The sequence below is a fragment of the Furipterus horrens genome, unplaced genomic scaffold (genome assembly GCF_987537825.1).
Source record: "Furipterus horrens unplaced genomic scaffold, mFurHor1.1.pri manual_scaffold_2, whole genome shotgun sequence".
Classification (NCBI taxonomy): domain Eukaryota; kingdom Metazoa; phylum Chordata; class Mammalia; order Chiroptera; family Furipteridae; genus Furipterus; species Furipterus horrens.
In genome coordinates, this window is record NW_028327172.1 from 12093617 (window position 1) to 12119998 (window position 26382).

The 26382-nt window shown below is 45.8% G+C and overlaps 1 protein-coding gene across 4 annotated transcripts in view; it reads right to left on the reverse strand.

The window, feature by feature from the left end:
• Positions 1-2120: 2120 nt before the first annotated feature.
• ATG13 (autophagy related 13) overlaps positions 2121-26382 on the reverse strand; it is a 36198-nt gene continuing 11936 nt past the window's right edge. For 2 of the 4 annotated variants that reach the window (XM_090261865.1, XM_090261857.1), the window contains 17 exons: positions 25666-25747; positions 24380-24460; positions 23557-23676; positions 20902-20948; positions 19525-19665; positions 16098-16138; positions 15481-15577; positions 15048-15146; positions 13962-14055; positions 11126-11224; positions 10285-10395; positions 9741-9877; positions 7650-7764; positions 7026-7103; positions 6737-6853; positions 6099-6227; positions 2121-4404 (listed from right to left, as the gene is read on the reverse strand). In XM_090261865.1, the coding sequence (XP_090117991.1) occupies positions 4327-4404; positions 6099-6227; positions 6737-6853; positions 7026-7103; positions 7650-7764; positions 9741-9877; positions 10285-10395; positions 11126-11224; positions 13962-14055; positions 15048-15146; positions 15481-15577; positions 16098-16138; positions 19525-19665; positions 20902-20948; positions 23557-23676; positions 24380-24460; positions 25666-25734 (1653 nt within the window). In that variant the 5' untranslated portion in view covers positions 25735-25747 and the 3' untranslated portion in view covers positions 2121-4326. The remainder of the gene's footprint in view (positions 4405-6098; positions 6228-6736; positions 6854-7025; positions 7104-7649; positions 7765-9740; positions 9878-10284; positions 10396-11125; positions 11225-13961; positions 14056-15047; positions 15147-15480; positions 15578-16097; positions 16139-19524; positions 19666-20901; positions 20949-23556; positions 23677-24379; positions 24461-25665; positions 25748-26382) is intronic. The other 2 variants (XM_090261875.1, XM_090261883.1) reach the window with 2 other exon arrangements.

Sequence of the window (26382 nt, forward strand, 5' to 3'; positions counted from 1 at the left end):
TTTCTGACCATCTGCCAAGTGTGAAGTCACCTTCATTTTGGGCACCTGCAGCATTCCAACCAGCTGCCATGTGCAGCAGCCTATGACCAACCAGGGCCTCTTCTGTCCCCCAGATGGAATGGGCTGTGGTGGGTTTTAGAGTCAGACAGGGCTTGAATCCTAGTTCCATGACTCGCCACCAGGGCTCACTGATAACATGTTTGTGTGGCCCCACCTCTGAGACTGCTCCTCTTTTCTCTGAGAATGAGAAATGTTGTACACAGTACATAACAGTGCCCCCAGGGGTAACTAGAATGACCATCGCTTCACAGGTGGACAAAGTGGTAGTCCCAAGCTGTGCTGCAGCTGGGACTGAAACCCTCACCTGGCCATTCCTCTCCTTCCCCATCTGCCCTCAGCCTGAGAGCTGGCCCGTTTCCACCTTCCACCTGCTCACAAAGAAGTCATGAAAGATCCTGTTTTCCTTTCCTCTTTAGAGGTTTGGCTTTGATTTAGTTAAGATGGTAGTAGCATTTATGAGTGTTTTACTGCAATTTCTAAAAACTGGTTTATCACCGAGCAGGCAGGCCAGAATTTCACTTGGCACAGTGGTCGAGGTCAAGTTCAGGCGGTTAGCTGCTTGCCTGCCAATGGCAATCAGGAGGTGATGGTGGCCTCAGCTGGGCCTCTTCTTTCTCAGCGTTGCTTGCTTGGGCCAGAGCGCAGGGCTGGAGCCGCAGGATGAAGCTGTGTGGTTAGGGTGCTGGTTGTATACATGGGCACTGAACTCCAGGAGCCCAGTCCTGCTGCATAGCTGGGGCACTCACTGGGTGGCTCCAGCACAAGGCACTGGTGGCCTCTCTCACTGGCTCTCTCCTCAGCTCGAAGCTGGGTGACTGTTTACAACAGAGGGGCTGTGACCCAAGGCAACAAGGAGTGGAGCCGGAGACAGGGCGGGAGCTGTTTATTTGGGCTGGGCTCCTGGCAGGGCCTCTGCTGAGTGACTCAAAAGCCAGTTTACCTCTGCCATAGCAACGGCAGATCTCTGGGGATGGAGTGTAGGGACATGCTCTGGAGGGGTAGGATGGCATCGTCAGACCTGGGAACACTGAACGCTTTGCTTTTGAGGGATCCCTGTTGAAGGTGAGGACACCAGGGGATGTCTTGCCACTATGTCTAACCCACGGGCTGTCACCCCTGTCCCGCCTGGCTGAGGGGTCAGGCACCAGGATTAGGGTCATGTGTAGCTTACTAACAAGCAAGGACTCCCACAGCCTATTACAGGAGCACTGGGTGGGCCCCATTCTTTTCAGCCTCAGGTTTGGGCTGAAATGAGAATTTTCCATCTCACCCTTTTCTGCCCTGGGGCCAGGCTTCAGCCCCACAGGGATGGAGAGGCAACCCAAACAGCAGTTGCCAAGGGCTGTTGGGCAGTTGGTCTCTCACCTCTACAACTACCTCTGCCTCTGGCACACAGGCTCCACTTCAGCTCCCAGCCCCCACTGTGGGCACAAACTAGGAGGCAGGAGGTGGCTCTGCTGTGGCTGAGATGCCTACTGCACAAGTCCCCAGAGACCACGGCAGTGCCCTGGGCAGCTAGACTGGCACAGGCCCTTCACTTCCTGCTACTCCCTCAGCCCCTTCCCTTCAGTTTGGTTTGCTCAGCCACAACCCCTCCTGCTGATCAGCAGATCCCAGGCAACTTGGGGAGCCCCGCACTAGAAACATGGCGGAGACCTGTGTCTTTTTCTCTGAGCCGAAGGCCACCCATCATTGCCTCCAGGCCAGGCTGAAGGGTGAGCTCCGTGGCGCAGGGGGAATAAAGAGCCGATAATGGAGATCTGGCTGTAAGCCACTGCGCGGGCCCGTCTACTTCATGCACATCATCTCACTGAATCGTCACATGAAGGCCCCTGAAATGGGAACATCACAGCCCAGGGAACTTCGGCTCTAAGAGGTTTCCTGATCAGCCGGAGCCTGACCAGCCCCGAGACTCAACACAGCCTGCCTGCCCGACGCCCTTCTGTGCTTCGCTTCGCATTGCTCCTCCCCCCTCCGTGAAACCCGTGGGTGACCTGTGTCTGCACACAAGTGGGAGGTGGTGGGCCAGGATTTTAGACAACTTGCAGATCAGGAAGCTGTAAAGTACAGAAAAATTTTATTGGAAATCTCTTGAATACATTTTGAAGTATAACTCAGTATTTCCAAACAAGGTCAGTTGAAGGAGGGGAGGGGCTCTGCCAGCTGGAGACAGATGGCCGCTCCCAGCCTGGTCACTGGGTGCTGCAGACGTCAGTCTAGGGCTCACACCTTTGACTGTACAGGGCCGAGTGCAAGGGCTGGCTTTGACAGCTGATCTGCTCCTCCCAGGCTCAGCTCAAGCTCAGGGCTCAGCCTCCCTGGCCTCTCACTGACGGGGTCCTGAAGAAAGGCTGCTGCCTGCACAGGCCAACTATTAGAAGCCGAAGAGGACAACAGCTAGCACTACCAGGCCTTTCCATGCTTGGCCTCAGAAGGAGGGCAGTGGCTGAGACGCTGGGGCCGAGCAGGGGACAATTAGTAACTTACGATGAGCCTCGGCCCTTCTCAGTGCTGGGGCCTTGGGGGTAAATCTGGATTGGTTCAGCTGGCCATGGGTGTGTTCTGGCCCAAAGACAGGAGGGCCAGCTGGACACCGCTGCTGGGAACATTTCCTTGTGGCAGCAGAGCACACGCACAGCGGCAGGGCTCAGCCTAACGGAGACAGCACGAAAGCCCACTCAGGCCCTCAGAGATCAGTCTCGTAGGTGGGAGCATGTCACATGCATTTACTAACAAGCAGCTGAGGGCCACGTGCTCCACTGCAGAGCGGCTGCTGCCAGTGAGTGCCCAAGGTGGGCCAGGAGGGCTGGGGCAGGCCAGGACTACCAGTTAGGCTGGGAGAGGGGCAGATGGCATAGGTGGATGAGGCTAGGCACCTGACTTACTCAAGTAACAATACCCGAAGGGTTAAGTCAGTCATACGCCCCCCTTTAGTTTCTCCACAAGGAACCAATGCAGCCAGTAAACCTCAGGGCAGTACACAGACCCTGGGGCTAAAGGAAGGGGGTGGCCAGGCCCAGCTGGAAGGAGGAGAGGGCCCATTACCCAGCCCTGAGAAACAGGAACAAGGGCCCCAGAAGGAGAGGCCTATCTGGACCTCCCGGGGCTCATCAGTGGGCACTCTGTGGCACAACTCTAGGGAGCTGCCACATCGGGCACCCAAGGTTTCCTGGGCTGCCGGAGCAGTCCGTCACTCTGCAGAGGCTGTGAGAGGGCCGAGGCTCTCACCGGGAATAGGGAGGGGTCCAAGGTACAGCCTGCCCTCAGCTCAAACGCAGCAAGCCTGGGAGGAAGTGCTGCCCTCGCCAGCCCCGCTTTGGCTCCCGCTTTACATATATGGGAAGGAAGATCCCCAGAGCAGCAACCTGGAATCTGAGGAACCTCCACAGGAGGAGGTCCTGCCCCAGGAGGAGGCCTATCACCTTCCCCGAGTGAAAACATCTGAAACATATTTTCTCTATAAAATATCTGTCTTTGAAAGTAATAAATATTTGCCATGTTCTATAGCCAAGGAGCAGCAACAGGGGAGGGGAGAGAAGCACCTCTGCTGTGACTCCCAGCCCTAGACACAGGGCTGTTCCTACGCAGCAGAGGAGCTGAGCACGGGCAGCCGCCAGGGCTGCTCAGGCCTTCTGTGAAAGGGGGGTTAGCACAACCTTCAAGGGTGGGGATGGCTGACTTCCACGTTCTCATCTTGGGCAGAAGGCCTGTCATATTGCCAAAAATACAGGCACAGGGGCAAAGGGAGGGAGAGAGGAAGAAGATACCAGAACTGAGAGTCTGAAGGAGCACTTCCTTCTTCCTCCCACAATGTCTCCTTCCTTTCTGCCTCCACAGTGGTCTCTGGGCCACCAGCTGGAATGTCAAATGGTTGGTGGCAATGGCGGGCAGGCAGCCGGGCGAGGGGCCAGCTGCAGGGCAGACCAGGGGGGTGCGGTGGGGGAGGGGCCCAGCAGCAGGAAGACAGGTGACAGCCTCAGTGAAGCAGCTGCCCATGGGCAGTGGAAGCAGAGGCCCTGCAAAGGGTCCTCACATCCCCACGGCCAGAGGGTGAGTCCTCTCAAATGCTCTAACTGGGCTTCACTGCTGCCATGGAGAATCCAGGAGGTCCAAGGGCAGGGACTTCTGGGTCCCCATGGGGGAAACCAGCCTTCCTCCACCTGGCTTGGAGCAGGACGAGGGACAGGAGCAGCTGATGAGCGGGAGGCTCTCTGTCTCTTAGGACCACAAAAGGGGGCTGCTGCTGGTACTCAAGGACACCGACTTTTACTGCAGGGTTTCTACAAAGGCATCAAATTCTCGGACATTCTTCTCGTGCACAGCCAGCTTCTCTGGGAGTGAGTCCTGGAGCAGGAGGGGGAGAAGAGAGTTGCTCTTTCAGGCAGGGCCTCGAAGAGGCAGCCAGTCCAGCCACCCAGGCCTGAAGAAGGGTGCACAGCACGAGCTGAGCTCAGCAGTGCTGGGCTGGGGGAGCAGGAGAGGTCAGGGCGGCTGAGCAGGCAGCAGAGAGAGGGCCTCAGGGTTCTGTGGGGGCTGGAGACAGGGCTTGACAGGGCAGCCTAAGGACTTAATAAGATAGAAAAGGACCACACCACCAACAAAAGATTTCTTCACACCCTGTGCTGGGCATCAGAATCCCCTGGGAGGCCCACGAACAAGGCAGTCCCAATCATACTCCTGAAAGATTCTGACTCAGCAGGTCTGTGGTGAGGCCTAGGAATCTGCATCCTGACACCAGTGGAGGAGGGGCAGGGTGAGAGAGAATAAAAAAGAAGAAAACAGAACCAGAAGGAATAAGTTTAACTGCCCTCAGATACCAACCATTAAAAAATCTGACCCTAATCACTCTGTCTTTACCCTTGAAGAATTTGCGTGTGAAAAGTTGAAACTGTCACAGGTTTTCTGAGAGGCACCAGGTAAGTTTAAAAGAGTTGGGACAAGCTCTGGCCTGAGAAGACAGAAAGTGGTCCAGACGCAGCAGACAGCCCAGGCAGGTTTGGCAGGTAGGGCCCACGGCTGGGACGGGCAGCAGGGCCACTCTGAGAGCCTTCTGATGCCAATTCCTTCCAGCCCCATTGTAAGTTGGAGGGTTGGGGTCAGGGGGGTACCAGTGGTGACAGCCTAAAATCAGAAGCCAGTCTCTCTGGGATCAAAGCTCTGTTTTGCAGGTTCAGTGTGACTATGGGCAAGTTATTTGTTCACAGTGTCAGCTGTCTCATCTGTAAACTGGGATAGTAAGAAAAACTTCCTCTTAGGGTTGCTGCCGAATCATGTAAAGCACTGAGGAATGCTTGGCGCCTACGAAAGCCTCGATAAATGTTAATAATGTTATTACTGCGCATGCTCTTTTTGTTTAAAGCAAATGAAGGGCAGCTGTTCCAAGAATCCCATTCCTAGAGCCATTCCTCTAACCTAATGTAGGAGGTGATAGCCCTACTCCACGAAGGGGGACCCTGACATCCCATGGCATGGGACACCCAGAGTTTCCTCCGAGGCAGGAAGTGGAGACCATCCTGAGTGGGGAGGCGGTAACTGTAGTCAGCCTCAGGGCAACTGCCTGAACGCAAAAACCGCAGCAGAGGGCATGTCCTCTGTAAGGAAAGGGCGAGGACCCCAAGCTCGGGGCCCCTGGATTCTTCTGCCCTGGCCCGCGGGCATGCGCCTGGCACGCTGACCGGCCGCGTGCGAGCGCTGTTGGAGCAGCCTGGCTGAGTGGCATTAGCCGGTAGAAGACCTCAGGCGCCGAACAACGCGAGTGGGGGAGAAACACAGACTGTGGGGGAGAAAGACAGACTGTGTGCGAAAGGAGGAAGCGAGCACAGGCAAATTCAAGATAATGACCGCCAGGCAAAATGCAAATCTCAAGCAGAATCAAAAAAGGAAAACAGTCTAAAAGTGTCTCTTTCCTGTCACAGGGAAGATGGAACGTGTGGGGTGGGGGCGAGTGACAGGCATTTCTAAGACGGTGGAGCAGGAATGACATCAAAGGGGAGAGGGAGGTCAGAGGAGGAGGTGGGGTGGGGGAAGGGTTTCCATACCAAGTCCTCAGCCATGGACTGTGCCCCGATATCTATGGAGAGGCTGCTCAGCTGAGGGGGGTTCTGAAATTCACGATAGAAGGTCCCCAAGTCCATCGGAAGAATGTCGTCTTTAGAAAAAGCCGGTTTCTTCAAAAACAAGACCAGACTCAGTTTAGCTTACCATGGACCACAGAGGAAAACCAGAGCCGAACAGCCCTGTCTCTGTCCAGCAATTAGCAAAGAAAAGGCTGCTCCAGGCTTATCTTAGGAAGAGAAGTCTTTCCACCTTTTCTCTCTGGGCAGCTGAATTCTAATCCTGCTGGTAACATTCCTCTTCCTGATTAGGGCTGTGTTACTGTCCTTTAAACACCTGTCCTTAGCACAGGACTATCCATTCAGGCATGAATAGAACCTACTGGAAAATCCCCACTTAGAGCTGAATTGCATTAGCAATGTCAACCAAAGACATGGCACAGAACGCCTTATTGTTCACTGGCCTCTGAATGTCTCCCCAGACAGGCTATGAGGGCAGGTTTCCCGCATACACTGCCCAGCCAGGTGCCCACCTCTCCCAGCCTGTCTGTCTATACGGGCCCACCTGACCCCTGTGAAGGAGGTCCTGTCTGAGTGCAATGGGGAAGGTGACGGCAACTTACGAAGTCGACCATGACGAAGTCGTCGTGGGTGTGGCCACTGCTGCCCCCACTGGAACCTTCAGAATGCAGGCTGCCCTGGAGCGGGGACTCTGTCTCTGGGGAGTCTGGAGGGTTCACCTGGTGCAGGATAAGGCAGAGGAAGAGGCTGGTTCTGTGTGTCACGGGCCGTTAACAATCGAGGGTTTTGTAAGGGACCCAACCCTGGCCGGGGCATGGCTACTGGTCTGTGGAGGAACAGTGACATGCCCAGGAAGGCCAGGCATCATCTCACTGGGACCTTTCGACTCACCATGGGATCGACATCCTCCAGCTCTAAGTTCCTGGGGGCAAACATAGCAAACGGTATGTCCAAACTCGTCAAGGTCACCTGAGGAGTCACAGAAGAAAGCATTAGTGCCTGCCCCTCCCCCAGCTTCCATGCTTCCACAGAGGCCGCCACAAGCCTGGAAGCCCAGCAAGTCCACACCCAGGTTGAGCACACTGCCCTCAGGTTCCTGTGTTGGAGAACCCCAATTTCCACCACCTCCCATCATAGGCTCACAGCATGAACAGGCTCCCCGAGACCCCAGAAAGTCGGCTTTGGAAACCTGACCCACAGCAACCCAACAGCAACCGCGCCGGCAGGAGGAGCTTCCCGTTGTGAGTGAGGCCGAGGCAGCGCCGCTTCATGCACTGTTTGTGCTAAGCAGTGTCCAGCCTCCCTCTCCTGCGGGGGCGCCTTCGGAGACCCCAGACGAGTTCTCAGCTTTTCTGGAGGGCTGTCCCAGGCTATCAACCCTCTTCACAAAAAGTTCACCACACACGTATACAATCTGCACGTAATGTCAGTGGCTACACAGATCCCAGGTTAAGAGACCTGCCTGTAAGGCCTCATTCAGACATGACCCACAGATGGCAGTGGCAGAAAAGTCACCTGGTTGATGGGTTTGTTGACAAAAGCCCCCACTTTTCGGGCAAAGATGGTCTCCAAGACATCGTGGGGAGAGGCCCGTCCCTCACTGCTGTTTGATACGGTTTCAGTATCCTCGCTGGAGAAGAAAGGTAATGTCGAAACTCATTCTCAAACCACAGCAGAGCTTACTTGGTTCCCCATAAACCCACCCTCTGGGGGGGCCGCAGCCTAGGGCAGGAGGGGCCCCCGCCCGCCCCTCCGCGGGAAAAGGCGGTGTGTGGTCTGGCTGCTGCCCCTGGCACCCTCCCCTTTGAGTGAGCGCCCATGTGAATGAAATCCAGTGGCACAACTGTTTAAAACTTGAGTGAAATACCAAGTAGCTTTGGTTACCATGCAAATAGCAATTGTACACATAGGCAAGCAGCTCCATAAACTGCAATTTAAATATTAGTTACAGAGATAGACTCAAGATTTTAGCTGTTCTCCATCTTATTTTTGTTTTGCCAAGTTACCGAAAAATACCATGGGATGGTATAGTTTACAGCTCAATATTAAAGTCAAGAGTCCCAAACTTGACCCTCTAGATAGCGGAGCTTCCTCCACCTGTGGCAAAGCCCCTGGGCAGAGGTCCTCTGTGCTCCTATCATGTTTCCTGCCCTCTCCTCACCCCCAATCACCCCTCCCTCCATTCTGCAGGGTCTATCAACGGTGCATCGATTTGGCTGTTCCCACTGACCCCTGTCCCCAGCCCTCCAGACTGATGCTGAGTCCTGGATGATGGGAGGGCGCTCCCAGTGACAGAAATGGGGTCCCATATTGTGGGTGCCAGACCAGTAGTCACAGCCCTGTGAGCAGCAGGGGAAAGAAACACCCCTCTGGTGAAAAGCAGGGGCTCAGGGTGGGAAGGAAGGCTATGAACTCCAAATGGCCTCGGGACTCTAGGAGCAGGGAGGACCAGGGCTGAGCAAAGGCCTGCGCTCTGACCACCTGCATGCAAGAACCTCCTACACAGGGTCCTCTGTCTTCAGCCACTCCTGGACATGCGCCAAGAGTTGAGGCTCAGAAAACGAGTGTGCAAGATGACCATCCTTCCTTATCTAATGAGGAGGGATAAGAGGATGGAAGTCTGGGAAGTCAGGAATGAAAGTAATTATTTTTCCTGATGGATGGTGCAAAAATTTCATTTTTCCACTCAATTCCCCTCCTACCACTCCTCTGTGGGAATGAAAAAAAGACAAACAAACCCAGGAATCTCTATTATCCAAAAGTTCATTAGGATGTGGCAGGACGACCAACGTCATTACCTCTGGGGGCCTTCCAGTCAAGGGAGGGCAGGTCAGATCGAGGCAGCCGCACTTCCCACGGGACAACGCCGAGTGGAATGGAAAGAGTGAGCATGGACTTGCGGTCTGAGGAGACGGGCCTGTGCCTGGCCATTTTGCAAGCTAACTGCTCTCAGGGAAACTACTTGATCCTGAGATCCTGTCTTTTTTTTGCCCCACCCACCGCCCCACCAGTTGAGATCCGATCCCAACCCTCTGTCTTTTAAAAGTAGGTAAGAGTGGTGATTTTTGCAGGGAGGGATTATGATGATTTTCATTTTCTACCTAATCAATGTCTTTATAATTTAAATTTCACAGATCACTTCTGCAAACAAAAAAGACATAGATTTTAAAAAATATTTAATAAGAAAAAATAGCTGTTTCTAAAGGATCTCCATGAGGCACTCACACAGCAGAAAAAGAACATGGATCCGAACTACCATCACAGGCCCACTGTGGCTTCAGACTTCACGGTAAACCCTCGTTCTGGTTCTCAGGAGACAATGAGGACACACTCCAGGGGAACAGATCTCGGGCTCAAAGAAAAACCTTCACTGGGTGAGCCCCCTGCTTTTGGCTGTCAGGAGAGAATCAGCAGCGAAGCTGCAGGGTCAGCTTCCTCACGCACCAGCTGCAACATACGAGGCTTATCTGCAACCTAAAGGACTACACATTTGCAACGCAAATGCCAAGCCTGAGCCCAGGCTGAACGTTCCTCCTTACTAATACCTAGTAAGAGGGATGACGAGTCAGGAGGACAGGCCCCTGGCTGTCCTGAGCGTGAACTCACCTGCTAGAAGGTGTGGCAGCACAGTGGGCCATGTCAGAAGGGATGTAGGTTGCCAATCTCTCCTGATCAGCCTGGGCACCGTGGGCAGGCTGGTTGGGAGCAAGGGGGACCCCACCGTCCTTCCCAGGAACCATTAGCTTTAGAGAAAAATGGAAAAATACAGTGAATTGTGGCAGCCTCAGCCAGGAGAAGTCCCTTGGGCCTAGCATGATGGTGTCTGCTTTGAAGCTCGTCCGTCACCAATGCTGCCATCTAGTGAGCAGGAAGCCTTGGCTCCTGGCTCTCTCAGGGACTCCGTGATGGGGAGACATGCGTGAGGATGACTACAGAAGGAAAGGAGGGAGAGCAACACCCGGGAAGTGCTTCTTCCCTTCCTGCATTTAGGAGGCCCCTGCCTCTCAGAGTCCTGCTAGTTCTCTGAGCTCACAGAAGAACTTTGCTTCCAAACACTTAAAATGCAGCTGGTATCTGCAGAGGCCCCTCAGCCGCCTCAGGGCAGGGAGGCAGCACCGGAACCCAGCGTCCTCCCCGACTTTAAAGATACCTGGTGAGGATGAGTGGTGTTTAAGCCAGCAGCAAACACTACTGGGTAAGCCAGGTCAGCTGATCCAACGCCCAGGACAGCAGGCTGATAGGAAAGGCGAGAGCTGGAGAGCTAAGCAAGAGAAACACAAAGAGGGGCCAAGGAAAGGAGGGGAAAACCAGGCAGTCCCAGAGTACAGCTAAGGATCGGGACCAGTCGGGAAGTGGGGCATGGATCCCCCTCTACACCTTCGTGGTACAAGGGGCCTGGTGCGCGGATTAAAGACAGACCAGGCCGTTGCTTTTTGGGAGAAACAACAGACGCTGCAGTGGGACCGAGGTTCCCAGCTCTGCAGCCTTACAGAGGCCTCCAATGACTCCCTTGCTCCCCCTTTTCTACGCTCACTGTTTCTGTCTCCAGCCCAGTCGGTCTGTGGAGCACAAGCCTGGGCAGAACTTGGAGCCAAAGTCATCAGTTTTTCCCAGGTCATTCTATTTTCTACTTTGCCCTTGAGGTCCCTTAGAAGCATCAGGCATCTTCTCTAATCACCCCCCTCACCACTGCGCATCCGGGAGGGTTCCTATTTATGTTGAAAACGAAAGAATACCACTCTTGGGCTGTTTATTTGGAAATAAGATATAAATAACTCCATATATTTTTCACATCAGTGGGGGGGGGTGGCAAGTGAAAAATCCTATTTTGGGCTGCTCTGCTATGTCCTGTTAAAAATCAATTACCAACCCTCAAAATAACCCACCGAACACTTGGGGACATTTCAATAGCTCTACCCTGTACCTTATTCACAAATTTAAAACAAAATCAGATGCCATCTGATTTATCCCCTTCTTCCCAGTGGACTCACTTGATGGGAAAAGGCCAGTCCAGCCATGGGGACCCTCAGGGTATCCGTCACCACAGGAGTAGGGGTCTGAAAATGTGCCTTTGTGACAGTAAACACACACTGCGCACAGATACAAACAGAGACAAGGGAAACAAGAGAAGAGAGAAGAAAAGGGACTTGAGAAAGAAGTGAAAAACACTCCAAGGGGCAGCAGCAACGGACACTGAACCGCGCAGTGGGAGTCGGGCGGGAGGCGGGAGAGCTGCAGGACTGCCTTCCCGGAGGGCGGGGTGGCAGGGCCGGCCGGTGTCTGTCCCAGCCAGGGCGCCGCAGGGCGCGCGTTGTCTCCCTGGCAAGCAGGTGGGAACCACAGCTGAGTCAAGCTGGAATGATGTGGCAAAACAGAGAAACCTGAACCAAGCACTGGCCTGTCTTTAGTCAAGAGGACGGAGGACATAACAGAATGGCCTCCAACAGGAAGGGCCCAAGAGCAGCCACAAGGAGCACTCAGGATGAACGAGGAAACCAAAGTTAAAATGTTAGAATGCCTTTTTCTCAGGACCCAAAATCTACAGGGACAGGCTTAAAAAGTTGACATCTGTTGGCTGGTACTTTCTTTTTTTTTTTTATAATTTATATTTTATTATTTTTTTTTCTTTTGGTTTTTCAATTACAGTTGTCCCCTTTTCCCCTAATTTCTCTCCCCCACCCAACCCACCCCCTCTCCCGTAATCATATCCCTCCCCGTTGTCCATGTCCATGAGTCTTTTATACGGGTTCTTTGACTAATCCCTTCCCTTACTTATCCCCCTTCTCTCCCTCTCCCCTCCCCCCTATTTACTGCTATTCTGCTCTTTGGCTGGTACTTTCAAATATGCAGGTACCCCGCTGCACCTCCCTACATCATCCCAGGGAAGATGAGCAGGTGTGTAGAGATGTAGGCACAGGGCTGACTCAGTGTGTGCACGTGTGTGTCTGTATATTCTTAGTCCCTGATGGTGTAGAAGAATTTGATGGAACAAAGCTGGGGCACTTTCAAAACTCATGATTTCAAAGCTACTCAAGGACATGATGATTATCTTGGGTCTTGCTGCTCTATCTTTAATAAGTCTCACCAATTAGCTAATCAATATTTAGAATTAAAGACAGGACCTTAAGTCATAGTAGCCAGTTCAGGGTCACAACTATTTATTGACTCAACTCTGTGCCCAAATACAAAATGATCCTTATTTTGTTGGTGAAACAAACATCACATTAACATGTATTTATTGAACTCTAGCAAAAGCTCAAATAGACACGGTTGAAGAATTACGTAATTCCCTGACGGCAAATGACCTTCTGTGTCCAAAATGAGTATTTCTGCACAAAATTATACCAGCCTCGATCAGAAGTGCTCAGGGACAGGAACGGGGCTCACCCGTAGGGTGCTCAGTATTGCTAAGATCTTGATGTGATCTACTTTTAAACTGTGACAAGACACAACAGGCAACTGATATCATGAAAAAAGATAGGCTCTCCTTACACACAGGTCAACAAATTTTTTATGCAAATGTCAGGTGCAGAAGCTACTTGACGTCCCTCTACTTTTGGAGCTGGGTGAAATTTCCACTGTGTCAGAGGAAGAGACAAATTGACTCGTTAAGGCCCAGTGTCGCCATCCCTCACATCTCCCAAGTCACAACTTTATGTATTGATTGTACATTTATCATTTATAAAATAAAACTTTAATGAACATTAAACTTGACATACTCACATTTTATTATCTAAAAATAATCTACTCCCACGAATGTGCACTGTTAAGAAAGTGGGCTTCCCCTCCTTTTTGGTCAGTATTACTCCATGTCAGTAAGTGTACTGGAAGCTACCCCCTCCCAGAGCAACGGCAACACTCATGCCTACATATCTTAATGAGGAGAGAGGACTGATAATCCCCACACCCCCAAACCAAACCGCCTAGGCAACTTTACAAGAACCTCTTTAAAACTCTAAATTGGAACAACAGAAATAACAGTGATGCGTGGACTCTGCATGTCCTTCACACGCACTAAGTTAGCTTTTGTGCCTACCTTCTGCTTCTGAAACTGATTAGAACCATAATTTTAATCCAGTATCTCCTAACAACCCAGGATGAAACAAATTTAATTATTTGTTTTAATTTAAAAAACACAGAAAATAAAACTTATAGATAGCTCATTAATTTGCTGGGTCCCCAAAATAAGATGGTGAGAAGGAACAATCTGGGCCTAGTAGAAACGAAAAGAGGACGGAGTGGGTTTGGAAGAAACTGTCTGCTGTGACAGAAAGGAGGGAGCAGGGACGCTGGGCAGGAAGGGCAGGGACCTGCGGGCAGTGGGACAGAAGATGAGTGCCTTGAATGGGAGGGGAGAAGTGTGCCCGGAACTCGGTCAGCTGGCAGAGATGACCCCCCAGCCGACGCAGCCTCAGTGGCACAGACGTCGCACAGCAAGACCGCACAGGTGCTTCCTGGGAATCTGAGAGCACTGTTTGGAGCCTGTGTTTTACTGAAAACTCAGTTTGACACTGAAGATGGACTCATGGAAAAGTTAATGGTTAAAATAGTCAGGGAATATAGAGAGGCAACTATTAGGAAAAACTGCACTGCTGATTTCTTACTGGCATTTTAGGCTAACTAATTATTGGCTCCTTTTGTGCCCCTTCCATTATTAGGAACCATATTTACCACTTCAAATGAGAAAGAGCTACCAAATAACAAGTGCAGGTTAGAGTCTCTCTCTGGTATAAGCATGCATATGGCATTCTGTTGACACCATCCCATAAGACCTATACATGCACCAAATTAACGACAGCCCCCCTGCCTGAACCCATTTCCCCCTACCTGGGATGGCGGGGAGGTGGAAAAGGAGGTGGTACACACTTCCTGAGAATCTTCTACAGAAGGATATGTTACTCCAGTGTCCTCACCAGTGGTTCTATAGTGAAAAGAAAGGAAGCCATGAACTTGTTTGTTTCTTAAGATTTTATTTTCACTTATTTTTAGAGAGAGGAGAAGGTAGGGAGAAAGAGCGGGAGAGAAACATCCATGTGTGGGTGCCTCTCACACACCCCCAACTGGGGACCTGACCCACAACCCAGGTATGTGCCCCAACTGGGAATCAAACCAGCAACCCTTTGCTCTGCACGCTGGCGCTCAATCCACTGAGCCACACCTGCCAGGGCGGAAACCGTGAATTTTATGGTGATGACAGTTAATTTTAGAAATGACATAAAGGGGTACAAGTTGTGACAACAGTTGTTTCAGGCAGAGTTCATAAGAGTTCAGCAGGAGAGCTGTGTTGAGTCCTTCATAATTTCAAACATTTCCAGAGAGCAGCATCTAGAGGTTAAAAATGGCTTTTCTTTTTTAATCCACACATCTTACCTGACATATCATTTGAGAGTATTTGCTTAAGCCTGGCCAGTGTTGGGACCAAAGAATTGTCAGCAACAGGCCACAGTGAAATAAAAGTCTGGACTGCAAAGACAAACCTAACCACTTTCCGAAGTCCCTCACATAAAGGCAGTATCCTTCCCGATACACATCTAACCCAACCTCTAGAGAATTCTAGACTCCGTTTTCTGGGAACTAGGCCTGATGATATTTGATTCTTATGTACAGCTGAAATGTGCCAATGGTGACCTGAAAACCATTTCACTTGTGAAGGGCATTACAGAAATTACTGTCACTCTTGTGGTCTCAAAGTCAAATCTGCTGTCCATACCCAACATGTCCAAGAATTTTCTGACACATTCTGTCTATCTTACAGGCAGCAGCAAAAAAGGAAGCTCGCCATTCCATTTCTCTCTGGGCGGGGTCTCCATCGGTGCCCCATGCCCACTGGCAGATAAAGGTGCTCTATGTACCTGTGCCAGATGGGTGCTCCTGCTGGCTGCAGTTTGGGAAAGTGCCTTTCACATTCCTCACCTGTAATTGCAGGGGTGCATGGGCGAGGAGCTGGGATAGGGTCGGTCCACAAAGTGATCAATGATAATCCCCATGATGGGTGGGGTCCTCTCAAATTGCCTGTAATGCAGTAAGCAGATTGCAGGACTCGTCAGAATGCCTCACCAGCCTCCCTGAAATCCTCAGAGGGCCCCTCGCTTAATATCTGCTAGCAGGAACCACCAGAGCCTTAATGGTCACATCCCTAATATAAACCACCATCTCTACATTGTCAGTTCTGGGAAACTCAGATTCACCAATGAAACTGGCTCTCCCTCTTTCGATTTTATTCTTCAGAAGGGGACTGATTTCAGCAATGGCAAAGCTGAACTGTAGGCTTAGCCATGGAGTTTGGGCGAAAACAGCTTTAGTATCTTTATAAGAGATCTTTTGGCTTCCAGTTCTCTTTCCTCACCTGGTGGACATGAATGCCAAGTTAATTCTGTAAGCACAAGAAAGAGTGATGGTGCCTACAGGAGTGCCCACTGTTCCAACACGAACTGTCTGGAAACCTGGGAGAAGAGAAATAATTAGCTTTTTTTCCAGAGAATACTAACACTGCTCCCAGTCTGTCTTTCCTTGAATCATTCAGTCTAGACCATCTCTGGCATTATCCATTTAGCACCTTGAGTGCATCAATTTCGTGTGTGTGTGTGTGTGTGTGTGTGTGCTATTTTTTTCTTTCAATGAATTCCCTATTGACCTAATATTAGCAAGGGGAACAGTACTCTATTTCCATATAAAGCCACCTTCAAAGAGGTGTTAATCCTAAAGCCTAAGCAAGTCCAAACCAACCCCACCCGGATTGTCCCATGCCCAAAGGGAGCAAAGGGAGACTAGGAATTTGTCGCACAAACACCTCAAATTTATGAAGTAACTGCACTCCTACTCCAGCTGCCACGCCAGAACTAAGTATGGAAAAGAGCCAGGGCCTTGCAGGTGATAATCCCAACCCAGCTTTCCTGGTTTTCTTGGTTTCACTTCTAATGTTTCAAATTGATGCCCATCAGAAATATTTAACATGACACATACCTTCTCCTAAGCCACTCAGCTGAACTTCCCCAAAATATATCCTGCAGGGAAGAAAGAAAAAGATATGTTACCTGATTCTTTATTCTAATGGCCTCTACAGTAAAACACCTAGAAACAAAATAAACAAAACAAATCTTTCTTTTCTTGTGTACATGAACACCTCTCCAAATGGAGTAATAACGCTACTACTTCAATCAAGCTGAAGGCAAAGGGGTGTATATGGGGAGGATTAGTTTAAAAAAGAAGTCTCTTCTTCCCTGTCCTGCTTGTTTAAGAGTATAGAAATAAAGAATATACAAATAAAATTGGCACATAGATTGGGACTACTATTAGAAAGTACTAGATTTTTAAAAATTGAGTATAATTTATATACAACATTATATTTGTTTCAGGTGCACGACATAATGATTCAGTATTTGTATATATTGTGAAATGATCACCACAGTAAGTCTAGTTAGCATTTGTCATCATACACAGTTACAGGATTTTCTTTTTCTTTATCTTGTGATGAGAACTTTTAAGATCTATTCTCTTAGCAACTTTCAAATATGCAATAGAAGACACTAGAGTTTGAATGATGGTCTTCAATTAAATGGAGCTCTCCGTGCTTGTCATAAGTCATTCCAAAAAAAACCAGTTAAAAAAATTAGAAAATATTTTCCAGCACAGAATAACTAGGTAAGACTATTCTGAAAAAATAAACAAATAAACACAATAAAACCTCCCATCAGTCTCCCTTGAAGCCCAATCTAAATTTGCTAAAATTCTAAATTATAAAACACTGAAAATGCATTTAAAATTTTTTCAAGAAATATTGTTAAAAATTAAATACATACATGAGTTTGTTTAATAAAAACTAAACCCCAACAATGTACAAAGCCATAAGGTTAGGTGTTAGGGACAAGATAAGGAGAAGTTAGGTATGAGATTCAGGATAAGTCTGAATCCTAGGTCTCACAGATTACAGCCTGGTGTGGGAGGAGGAAAATGCACATAAATATCTGAAATAAATGCACGAAGCGACAGCCACCATAAAGCAGGGGTCGGCAAACTTTTGTTTGTTAAAAGGATCAGATAATAAGTATTTTAGGCTTGGAGGCCATACGGTCTGTGGTAACTGCATAGCTTTGCTGTTGTCCTGCAAAAGCAGCCATTGAATGGGGTGGCTGTGTTTTAAAATAACAATTTATAAAAATAACAAAATGGCCTGCTGGACAGTTTGCTGATTCCTGCCATACAGTAATATATAAATGATGTTAATGAGATTTTGCTGGATACACTCTAATAAAAAACTGACATTTAATCCATTCACATTTATTTGAATACTGGTACAGTACTTAAAATAACCTAATTAAGCTGAATTTATCCTTAGCTACCCTCTTTTTTTTAAAAAAGTATATTTTATTGATTATGTTGTTACAATAGTTCCAATCTTAGCTAACTCTTTATGCCATTCAGTTGCTAAGTCAAAGTTTTCTACATAGATAGTAGACAATAAACTTTCAATTCAATCTTTAAGAACAACTTCAGAATGAGTTTTTGTAACATGATCAAAACTACGGGTGAGGAAAAAAGAAAATAATACAGCTTAAAAAAAAAAGACAAGGCTATTCTTTCATGTTATAAGTCTATACTATTAATCTGTTAACAATAGTATAAAAAGGAAAAAAAGCTAAGTCTACCAAAGAGATCACCTACTTCTCTCTGGTTTAAACCATAGTCATTGGCATGCAAAAGCACTCCTAAATGGTAAACAGTGAGCTATAAATTCTGTGTTACTCCAGAGATACAAGATACAGGAAGCCTTTAAATAGCAGGATGACAAGGGCTAGGAGTCCTAGTTAACCAAACTGATGACTAGCAGTATAATATAGCTACTTATAAAAGAACAAAAGCTAAGGGGACTTAGCATAGGTAAATGAGAAGTTAGAGTTAGGAAGCAATCTTTTTGTTGCATCTGAATAAAAATCTAGTCTAAATTTGGAACATTCAACTTGAAACCTGGAAAGACTGCAGAGAAGACAACAAAAATCTATCAAAGACTTGGAAATATAAACATGGGGAGGACTGCTAGATTATCGCTAAAAAGTTAATGACTTGATAATTATCCTCGGGTACTAGATTGTTACAACAGAACTAGTTAAGTCTCTAATCATCAATCTTTCCAACCTGCTATTCTAACTTCTGTCAAACTCAGCTCTATACACGTAAGCCAAAGGCTTAAAAACCAACGGCTGGCTGGTCACGGATACAAAAGCAAAGCCCTGGGTGATCTGGGACCCCTGGGTTCCCAGGCTGGGCTCTCCCCCTTTCCTACGTACCCTCTTCAGCACCACCTTGGTCTGTCAGACAATCTGTGTACGGTTCATACCCTGCCCCGCCTTCCACGGCCTGCCATCGGCTGTACTCCCTACCTGGAACATTCTTTCTCCTTCACGTCTACCAGCTGAAATTCTCTCTGCCTCAAGGTCTAGCTTGAAGGCCACTTCCTCCATGAAGCCTGTCTTGTATCTCTCACCCAGAAGAAAATTTCCCTTTCTCTGCTCTCCCAGTACTTTTTTCCTGATACTGCTAGGCAGTTTTCAAATCCTGCTTTCTGTTAAATTCTGCACATACCAAACCGTTTCCCCTATTAGATTAGAAACACCTGTAGGCTAAGGCCTCTGCATAGCTCTTTCTTGGACCTAGGACAATGCTTACATTAAAAAGGCACTCAATGAATGTGTGTTGAGGTGAAACATTCCAAGGAAGACACTCAAAGAACTGTTGACAGTTCTCTAGATCCACAAACAACTAATTAAGAAACAAATAGAGCCCTGGCTTATGTGGCTCAATGGATTGAGCACCGGCCTGCAAACTGAAGGGCTGCCAGTTCGAGTCCCAGTCAGGGCACATGCTTGGGTTGCAGGCCAGGTCCCCCAGTTGGGGGCATGCGAGAGGCAGCTTATAGATGTTTCTCTCACACATCGATGTTTTTCTCCCTCTCTTTCTCTCTCCCTTCTCCTCCCTCTAGAAAATAAATTAAAAATAAAAATAAAATGAAAAATTGAATTAGCAGTTTGTTAGACAAAATGTCTTAATTTAACTCAGAAATACAGAAGGCTAGAATCTGCTCAGGATAGTCTGTTTTTTAAAATCTTAAGTTCCTTTTCCTGCTTTGAGGTCCTACCAACAGAACCGCAAAATCCAATACACAGGAATTATGCCTGTGCACAGACAAAAGGACAAAGAACTTCGTAGCCTTGGGAAGCTGAGTTCTTAAGGGAGGATGGAGACAATCAGAGTAAAGCTATAGGATCAGGTATCCAACCAGCTGTCCAAAACTTAATCACAGAATACCTGAGTAGCACCTGAATGCCAGTCAGACAACATGCAAAGTGAGGAGGCTGACGCGCGATCAAGAAGGGTGAGCAGCCATGCTGTTTACCTGTATAATATGACATATTCATGCCCTTGTTTCCTGGACAGTCTGTAAGCTGGGGTCACCCTAGTTATAGCAAGGAGAGACTTCAGCAGCAATGAGAGTCTGTTGTACACCGTGTAGGAAACTTTGATTTCTTTATCACACCTGCGGAGCACAGACATTATCAGCATTCTGCTATTCGACTGACATAAAACAAAGAACAGAAATGTAATGGATAGCCCTGGCTGGATAGCTCAGTTGGTTACAGCATCATCCCAATACACCAAGGTTGCAGTTTTGATCCCCAGTCAGGGCACATACAGTAATCAACCAAATTAATGTATAAATAAGTGTAACAATAAATCAATGTCTCTCTCTCAAAACAAATAAATAATAAATAAATAAATAAAATAAAAAATGCAATGGATATAGAGATATTAGTTATGTTCCATCTATTGACTGAGATTAACTTGTTATCATTACTCATAAATTCTGATAGAACATAAACTGTTTTGTAGTTAAAATACACCAGAGTATGACAGCCAGTAGAGATGGTTGCAATTTAAGCATTACAATTGTATAAAATTAAATTTATTATTAAAAGATGCTCTGAACTAAAGATGTAGAGTTCTTTGTCAGTTTACCAACAGATGGTTGAGATAAACCAACAAACCAAAGTTTCACTTTCTCATGCACAGGATACAGGGAGATGGGCACCAAAAGGCACCCAATATATTTTTTCTAGCTTTGAAGCAGTTATCTAAGAAAGAAACACACTTAAAAACAGTAAAATTTTGGACTATAACCTGGCAATTGCTTTCTATTTTTAAAAAATGCCCATACCACATATACTTATTACTGAAACTTTTCTTTTGATGTGTTGCTATTTCCTCAATTTTCCTGCATGTATAATGTTCTTGCAAACTGAAACTTCAGGCAGGAAATAAGCTAATCTGCCTTGAAAGAAGAAAATGGAGGAAGGGAATAACATGCATTTCCAATCCATGACCAACACAGTGTATAAAAAGGAGCAGGGAGGGAAATCTTATTGGATTTCTGCCACACACACAACAGACAAAATAGAGTAGTCATGTTACAAGAGCTCCCGAGGGATTTAATCAGAGAACTATCTGTACTCTGGGAAAACAACAAACTCTTTTCAGCTTTCTCTCTGCTTCTTCCCCTGTGATGTCTGGGTCTCTGGACTAATGCTCCCTCTGAAGGTCATCTCCCTAATAGGGCTGGAAGCCAAGCATGAAGCAAATTGTAGCAAAGACCTACTGGTTTGGTTAAGTGAGCAGAGCACCCTCCATGACTGAAAACAAAGCCCTGCTTTTCACAGGATGTCAGCCGCTTTATCCTCAGCTACCAAAACCAAGAAACCTAGGACAGAGAACTTACTTTTCATTCATTTCAAGACACCAAATTTCTAGTTCCATGGAATCTCCCTATAGATGGGACAAATGAAAGATATTTCAATTTCATTTGTTTTTTAAAATTATCTTCTTTTTTATTACACAGCATTATAGTCACTATAAAACATATTATAAAGTATAAATAAGCAAAAAGAAAAAAGTTATCAACTTATAATCCAATCATCCACTTTTCTAAATAAAAGTGAGGTTCATACCACATATATATTTTATTAATAAATACAAAATGGAATTTTCATTATAATGAAAAATTCTGCATTATTTTAAATAGTTGCATAGTATTCCAATACAGGACCATCATTTTATCAAGTCAGTCCCCCCATACTTGGACATACAGGTTGTTTCTAATTTTTCACTATTACAAATACCATTATAAAAAATAGCCTTGAGACTAAAACTTCACATGTACCCCGAGTTAATTTTTTAAATTGTTTTTCTATTACAGTTGTCCCATTTTTTCCCCTCATTGCTCTCCCCTACCCCTCCCACCCCCAAATTAATTTCTTAATGCAAATTTCCAGAATTAGAATTGTTACATCAAAGAGTATTTATGCTGCCCTGGCTGGTGTGGCTCAGTGGATTGAGCACCAGCCTATGAACCGAAAAGTTGCAAATCTGATTCCCACCCAGGGCATGTGCTTGGGTTGCGGGCTGAGTCCCAGGTTGGGGGCATGTGAGAGGCAACCGATCTCTCACACACTGATGTTTCTCTCCCTCTTTATCTCCTTCCCTTCCCCTCTCTTTAAAAATAAGTAAATAAAATCTTTAAAAAAAAAAGAGAGTATTCATACTACTAACACTTTGGCTATATATATCCAAATTGCTCTTGAGTAAGGCCAACACTTCCAATGATGAAGAGAGCCTTTCCCTCCAATTCTATAGAGGGTGTTTTTAGGTGATGCTACAATTAAAGATTAACTTAACAAGGTCCTTAGTTTAGTATTTTCAGCTATCTGATGTCTTCAGCCAAACTTCAGTTTCTCCGTTACTCTGAACAGACTTAGTCTAGTGGGTAGGAAAGAAAACGAAAAGACTATAGCCAGAATCCCTCAGCCATGTAACACTTCTGTGTCACTTAATGAGACAACTAGTCATGTACTTTTGAACACAAGTAATCATTTTATTAATCCATTGCAAGAGGATTATTCTCTTAGGCTTGACAGTAAACATGTTAGTTTGTGGAAGAGACAACTGCATTTGTTCTAGATCAAATTTAAATATGTATCCTTAATATATATCCTTTCCATTATACTATCGTTTCTAAATAACATGATGAATTTGAATTCTCCCCATACCCCTATTCTCCCCAGGGGATGACTGGCTAATAGGAAGTATCCATGACAAAAGGGTGTGGTTTCTCCAGGACAATCAGAATAGCTGATAGCCAAATTTCACAGATGCCTGGCAGAGGAAAGAGTTCTTAGAGATTCCTTTTGGACTCCCTATGAGTCACTAAGAAAAATAATTTATAGTTTAAAACTGGCAATTCAATAAAGAATAGGAAGTTTAGTTTTATTTGGTTGTAAGGTTTCCATAGTCAAATAAATTCATTGATAGCTTACTACATGCCATCGCAGGCACTGTGTTAGGCACAGAGATGATTATTTACTTATATTCTGCCTCATTTCAAAAACAATTTGAAGAACTACAAAGATAAGTAAGACGTAGCATACTGCTGACCACCAGAACAGAAGTGTTAAGTAGGAAGAAAAACATGTAAGAATCTCCTACTCTATGTTATGTTAGACACTTTACAAACAAGGACTAAATGAAAAAATATTGCAGCCCTGCAAGATTGTGAAGTGTCATGTTAGTTTGGTGGTGCTGGTGGGGGTGGGGTAAGTAATTTGGCCAAAGTCACTCAACTGGGACCCGAACTTGGGTCTGTGTGGTTTCAAACTCCATCTACTGTTCATTATACCATGTGGCCTCACAATCTTGTAGTGGAAATAGATCAGTAAACATACAAGTAACAATACCTGCCTCAATCCTAATGTGGAATAAGGTGAGTAAAAAAAATTTTTTTAAAAACCCCACAATACAGCCCTGGCTGGTGTGGCTCAGTAGATTGAACGCTGGCCTGCAAACCGATTCAACTCCCAATCAGGGCACATGCCTGGGTTGTAGGCCAGGTCCCCAGTTGGGGGCATGTGAGAAGCAATCACATGTTGATGTTTCTCTCCTTCTCATTCTCCCTCCCTTCCCCTCTCTCTAAAATAATAATAATAATAATAATAATAATAATAATAATAATAATGTAAATAAATAATTTTTTTAAAAACCCCACAACACAGCAAGGTTTACTCTAGAAATAAATATAACAAAAGTACATGGAAGTCTAAAGAGAGTTGTTACCTTGCTCTCTAGAAGGGGTTGATTTTCTAGAGCAAGAATTTTTCGGGATAGGTAGAAACATGTCATATATAGACGATATATGTATACAAAGATGAAGTGATAAGACTATTTCAGGTGGTTGAAAGAATAAATGCAAAAACCGTGACCTCCTCAGAGAATGATAAGAACTTCAGAGAGGGAGGAGTCAGGAATAGGGCTGAGTGTGATCCGCAGTGTGAAGAGCTCTGAGTGCCCAGATAAGACGCCATCCAGCGATAGATAACCTTACCTCAGAAGTCTTGAGTGAGATCTCCACACACATAGATCTCCCGACGGCAGGCAGCTGCCCTGCCAGTGCCTTCTTTGCCTCATGTGTAACCTCTGGGATGTCTTTGATTGCTAAATTGAACTAGGAAACAAAAGGGAGTTGTCATGCACAGGAAGTATTATGGAAACGGCCCTGACTGGTGTGGCTCATTGGTTGGGCATCGTCCCGCACAGCAAAAGGTCGTGTGTTTGATTCCTGGTCGGGGCACATGCCTGTGTTGCGGGTTAGGTCCCCATCGGGGTGTTTATGACAAGCAACCAATTGCTATTTCTCTCTTGCATCAATGTTTCACTCCCTCTTTTTCTCCCTCTCTTTCCCTCTCTCTAAAAATAAATAAATACAATCTTTAAAAATAAATAAATAAATAATAAAAAGAATCTTTAAAAACAGAAGTATTATGGATTGTTTGTTGGGTAATGCAGGTATTGCTCTGACTGATTAAGGACATTCATTCACTTCTTCCTTCCCCGTAAGAGGTATCCTGCATCAGAGCCCCAAAACTCAGGTTTACACTTCTAACAATCTGGGTAAAACATTAGTAACAAGATATTTTTGTTTTCTAAAGACTAAGCTTTTCACCTAAAACAGTAGAAAGCTAAGAACCAAATAAATCCAGGGCTAACATTCAATGAAGAACATACTCTGCAAGTGAATGGATCTAATGGAATTATATATTTTAATGCTATGAATTAGTAATAATATAAACAGTATCCCTTATTACTGCACTGTGATTCCTTGTAACAAACTCCGCAGTATACCCCTTAGCAAAGAACAGGAACTTTACCCAATCTGAACCCGTCGGGGATGAAGATGAACGAGTACAAATCTTTTCTCCCAGTCGAGCCTGGACAATCACTTGAACAGTCTAAAAAAAAAAAAAAGAACCACAACAAACAAATAACAAACAAATAAATAAAAAATGAAAAGCCTCATATTGATTTGGCTCCAAATAAGGACTAAAACCCTTATAAAGCAGGGTTTAAAAGATGCCAACAATCATAGCTATCCTTTAGGAGCTTAAAACATTCAAGAGCGGGTAGAAAAACCACTATACAAAAAGAATGCTGTACATATTTCTGAGTACACAGTGCCAACTGATTAGAAGAATTATATAGCTTGAGGCTTGGAGTCTGTAATGTCACATGGCAGAAGGAAAGATGCACATGGTGGCTCTGACTTTCATAAAGAAACAAGTCCAACAGTGGGTATAAATATTCACTGCCATACACTTATGTAATCATAGTGGATTTAAACCAAGGATTCCACAATTATTCATATCTTTTGGCCCATATGGCAAAAGTCTTCCAACTACTTTTACGACCAAAATCTACTGCCTGAATTGTTCTTACATGGCAATGTTTGAGAGGAAGGAGTGATAGAGGTGGAAAAGATTTTTAGATTTAAGAAAACATAACTTCTAAAGCATTCAAGGTCCTGGCTGGGTAGTTGAGTTAGTTAGAGCATGGTCCCAATAAGCCAAGGTTGCATGTTCGATTCCCGGTCAGGGTAAATAAAAGAATTAACCAATGAATGCATAAATAAGTGAAACAACAAATCGATGTCCATCTGTCTGACCGTTTCTCTCCCTCTCCCTCCCTCCTTTCCTCTCTCTGTCTCAAATGAATAAATAAGTAAATAATAAAATAAAGCATTCAAAATTCAGCTTTAATTCCTCATTTACCCAGAATGGAACAACAAATGGAAGTTAAGACATCTGAGTTACGTGATGCTTAGGGACCAATGCCCAAAATGCTGTCCGTTCCAGACCCTAGTCTTTGTTACCACTACCAGGGAACACACTGTGCCGATAACCTGGCATAATAGTTTGACATTTCTGCAAACACTCTTGCCAAAAAAAAATTTTTTTTGAACAAGTAGCTGTGGAAAATTGGAAGCTTCTTTTTAGTTACACCCCCCAGTACCGCCCCCAAACTTCACAGCTTGGTTCACAACAGACAGAAGTCTCCATTAGAATGGGCAAGCTGCAAGCTGTTGTGCTATATTTCCAAAAAGGGAGAAGCATGGAAGTTATTTCCAACAGTTCTGGGCTCAAGAGAATGGATATATTACCTTGAGGGCAAAAAATTTAATGAATTTGTCCAGGTCCTTTCTGTCCTGGGAATTGAGATCAGTTTCCATTGCCTATGGGAATCTAAAACAGAGAAAAAATGTTGAAAAATTGTGACTAATATCTTTTCAAAGGGATTGCTACATCAAAGCATACAGAAACGGTATTGTCTACGAGCTCTGTAAATAGTCATGTGGGAGGGGAGAAAAAAATCCCCTCTAACTAAAGATACCAAAATGAAAAATACTAAGATACTATCTTTTGAGGAAAATAAATTTTACACAAAGAGCTAAATCTATAAAATGGATGAGGACAAGCTATTTTACCTGAATTTGAATCTTTGAGCTTTCAATATAACTTATGCATTAAAAATGTTTTATTACCCAGCATATTGAAAACTAAGTTTTAATGAGACAAAAACTTTGTTAAAATATAAAATGAGTTAATTTACATCCCTTCAAAGGCCACTAAACTAATTTAACTTTGGGGGAGGTTTATGGACCACTTTGAGAATCTGATGGCAAGACAAGCCTTTTCTCCAGAAAAATGTACAAATATGGAAACATTTGGACATAACTACAGGAGGTTCATGGATTTCATGAAGCACATCATGATACCCCCAGGTTGAACTAGTTTGAAATGGAGCTGGCATGAGGAAGAAAGCATTTAGGGAAAGAAAAACATGAACAAAGATATAAGCGACAAAGAGCAAAATGACT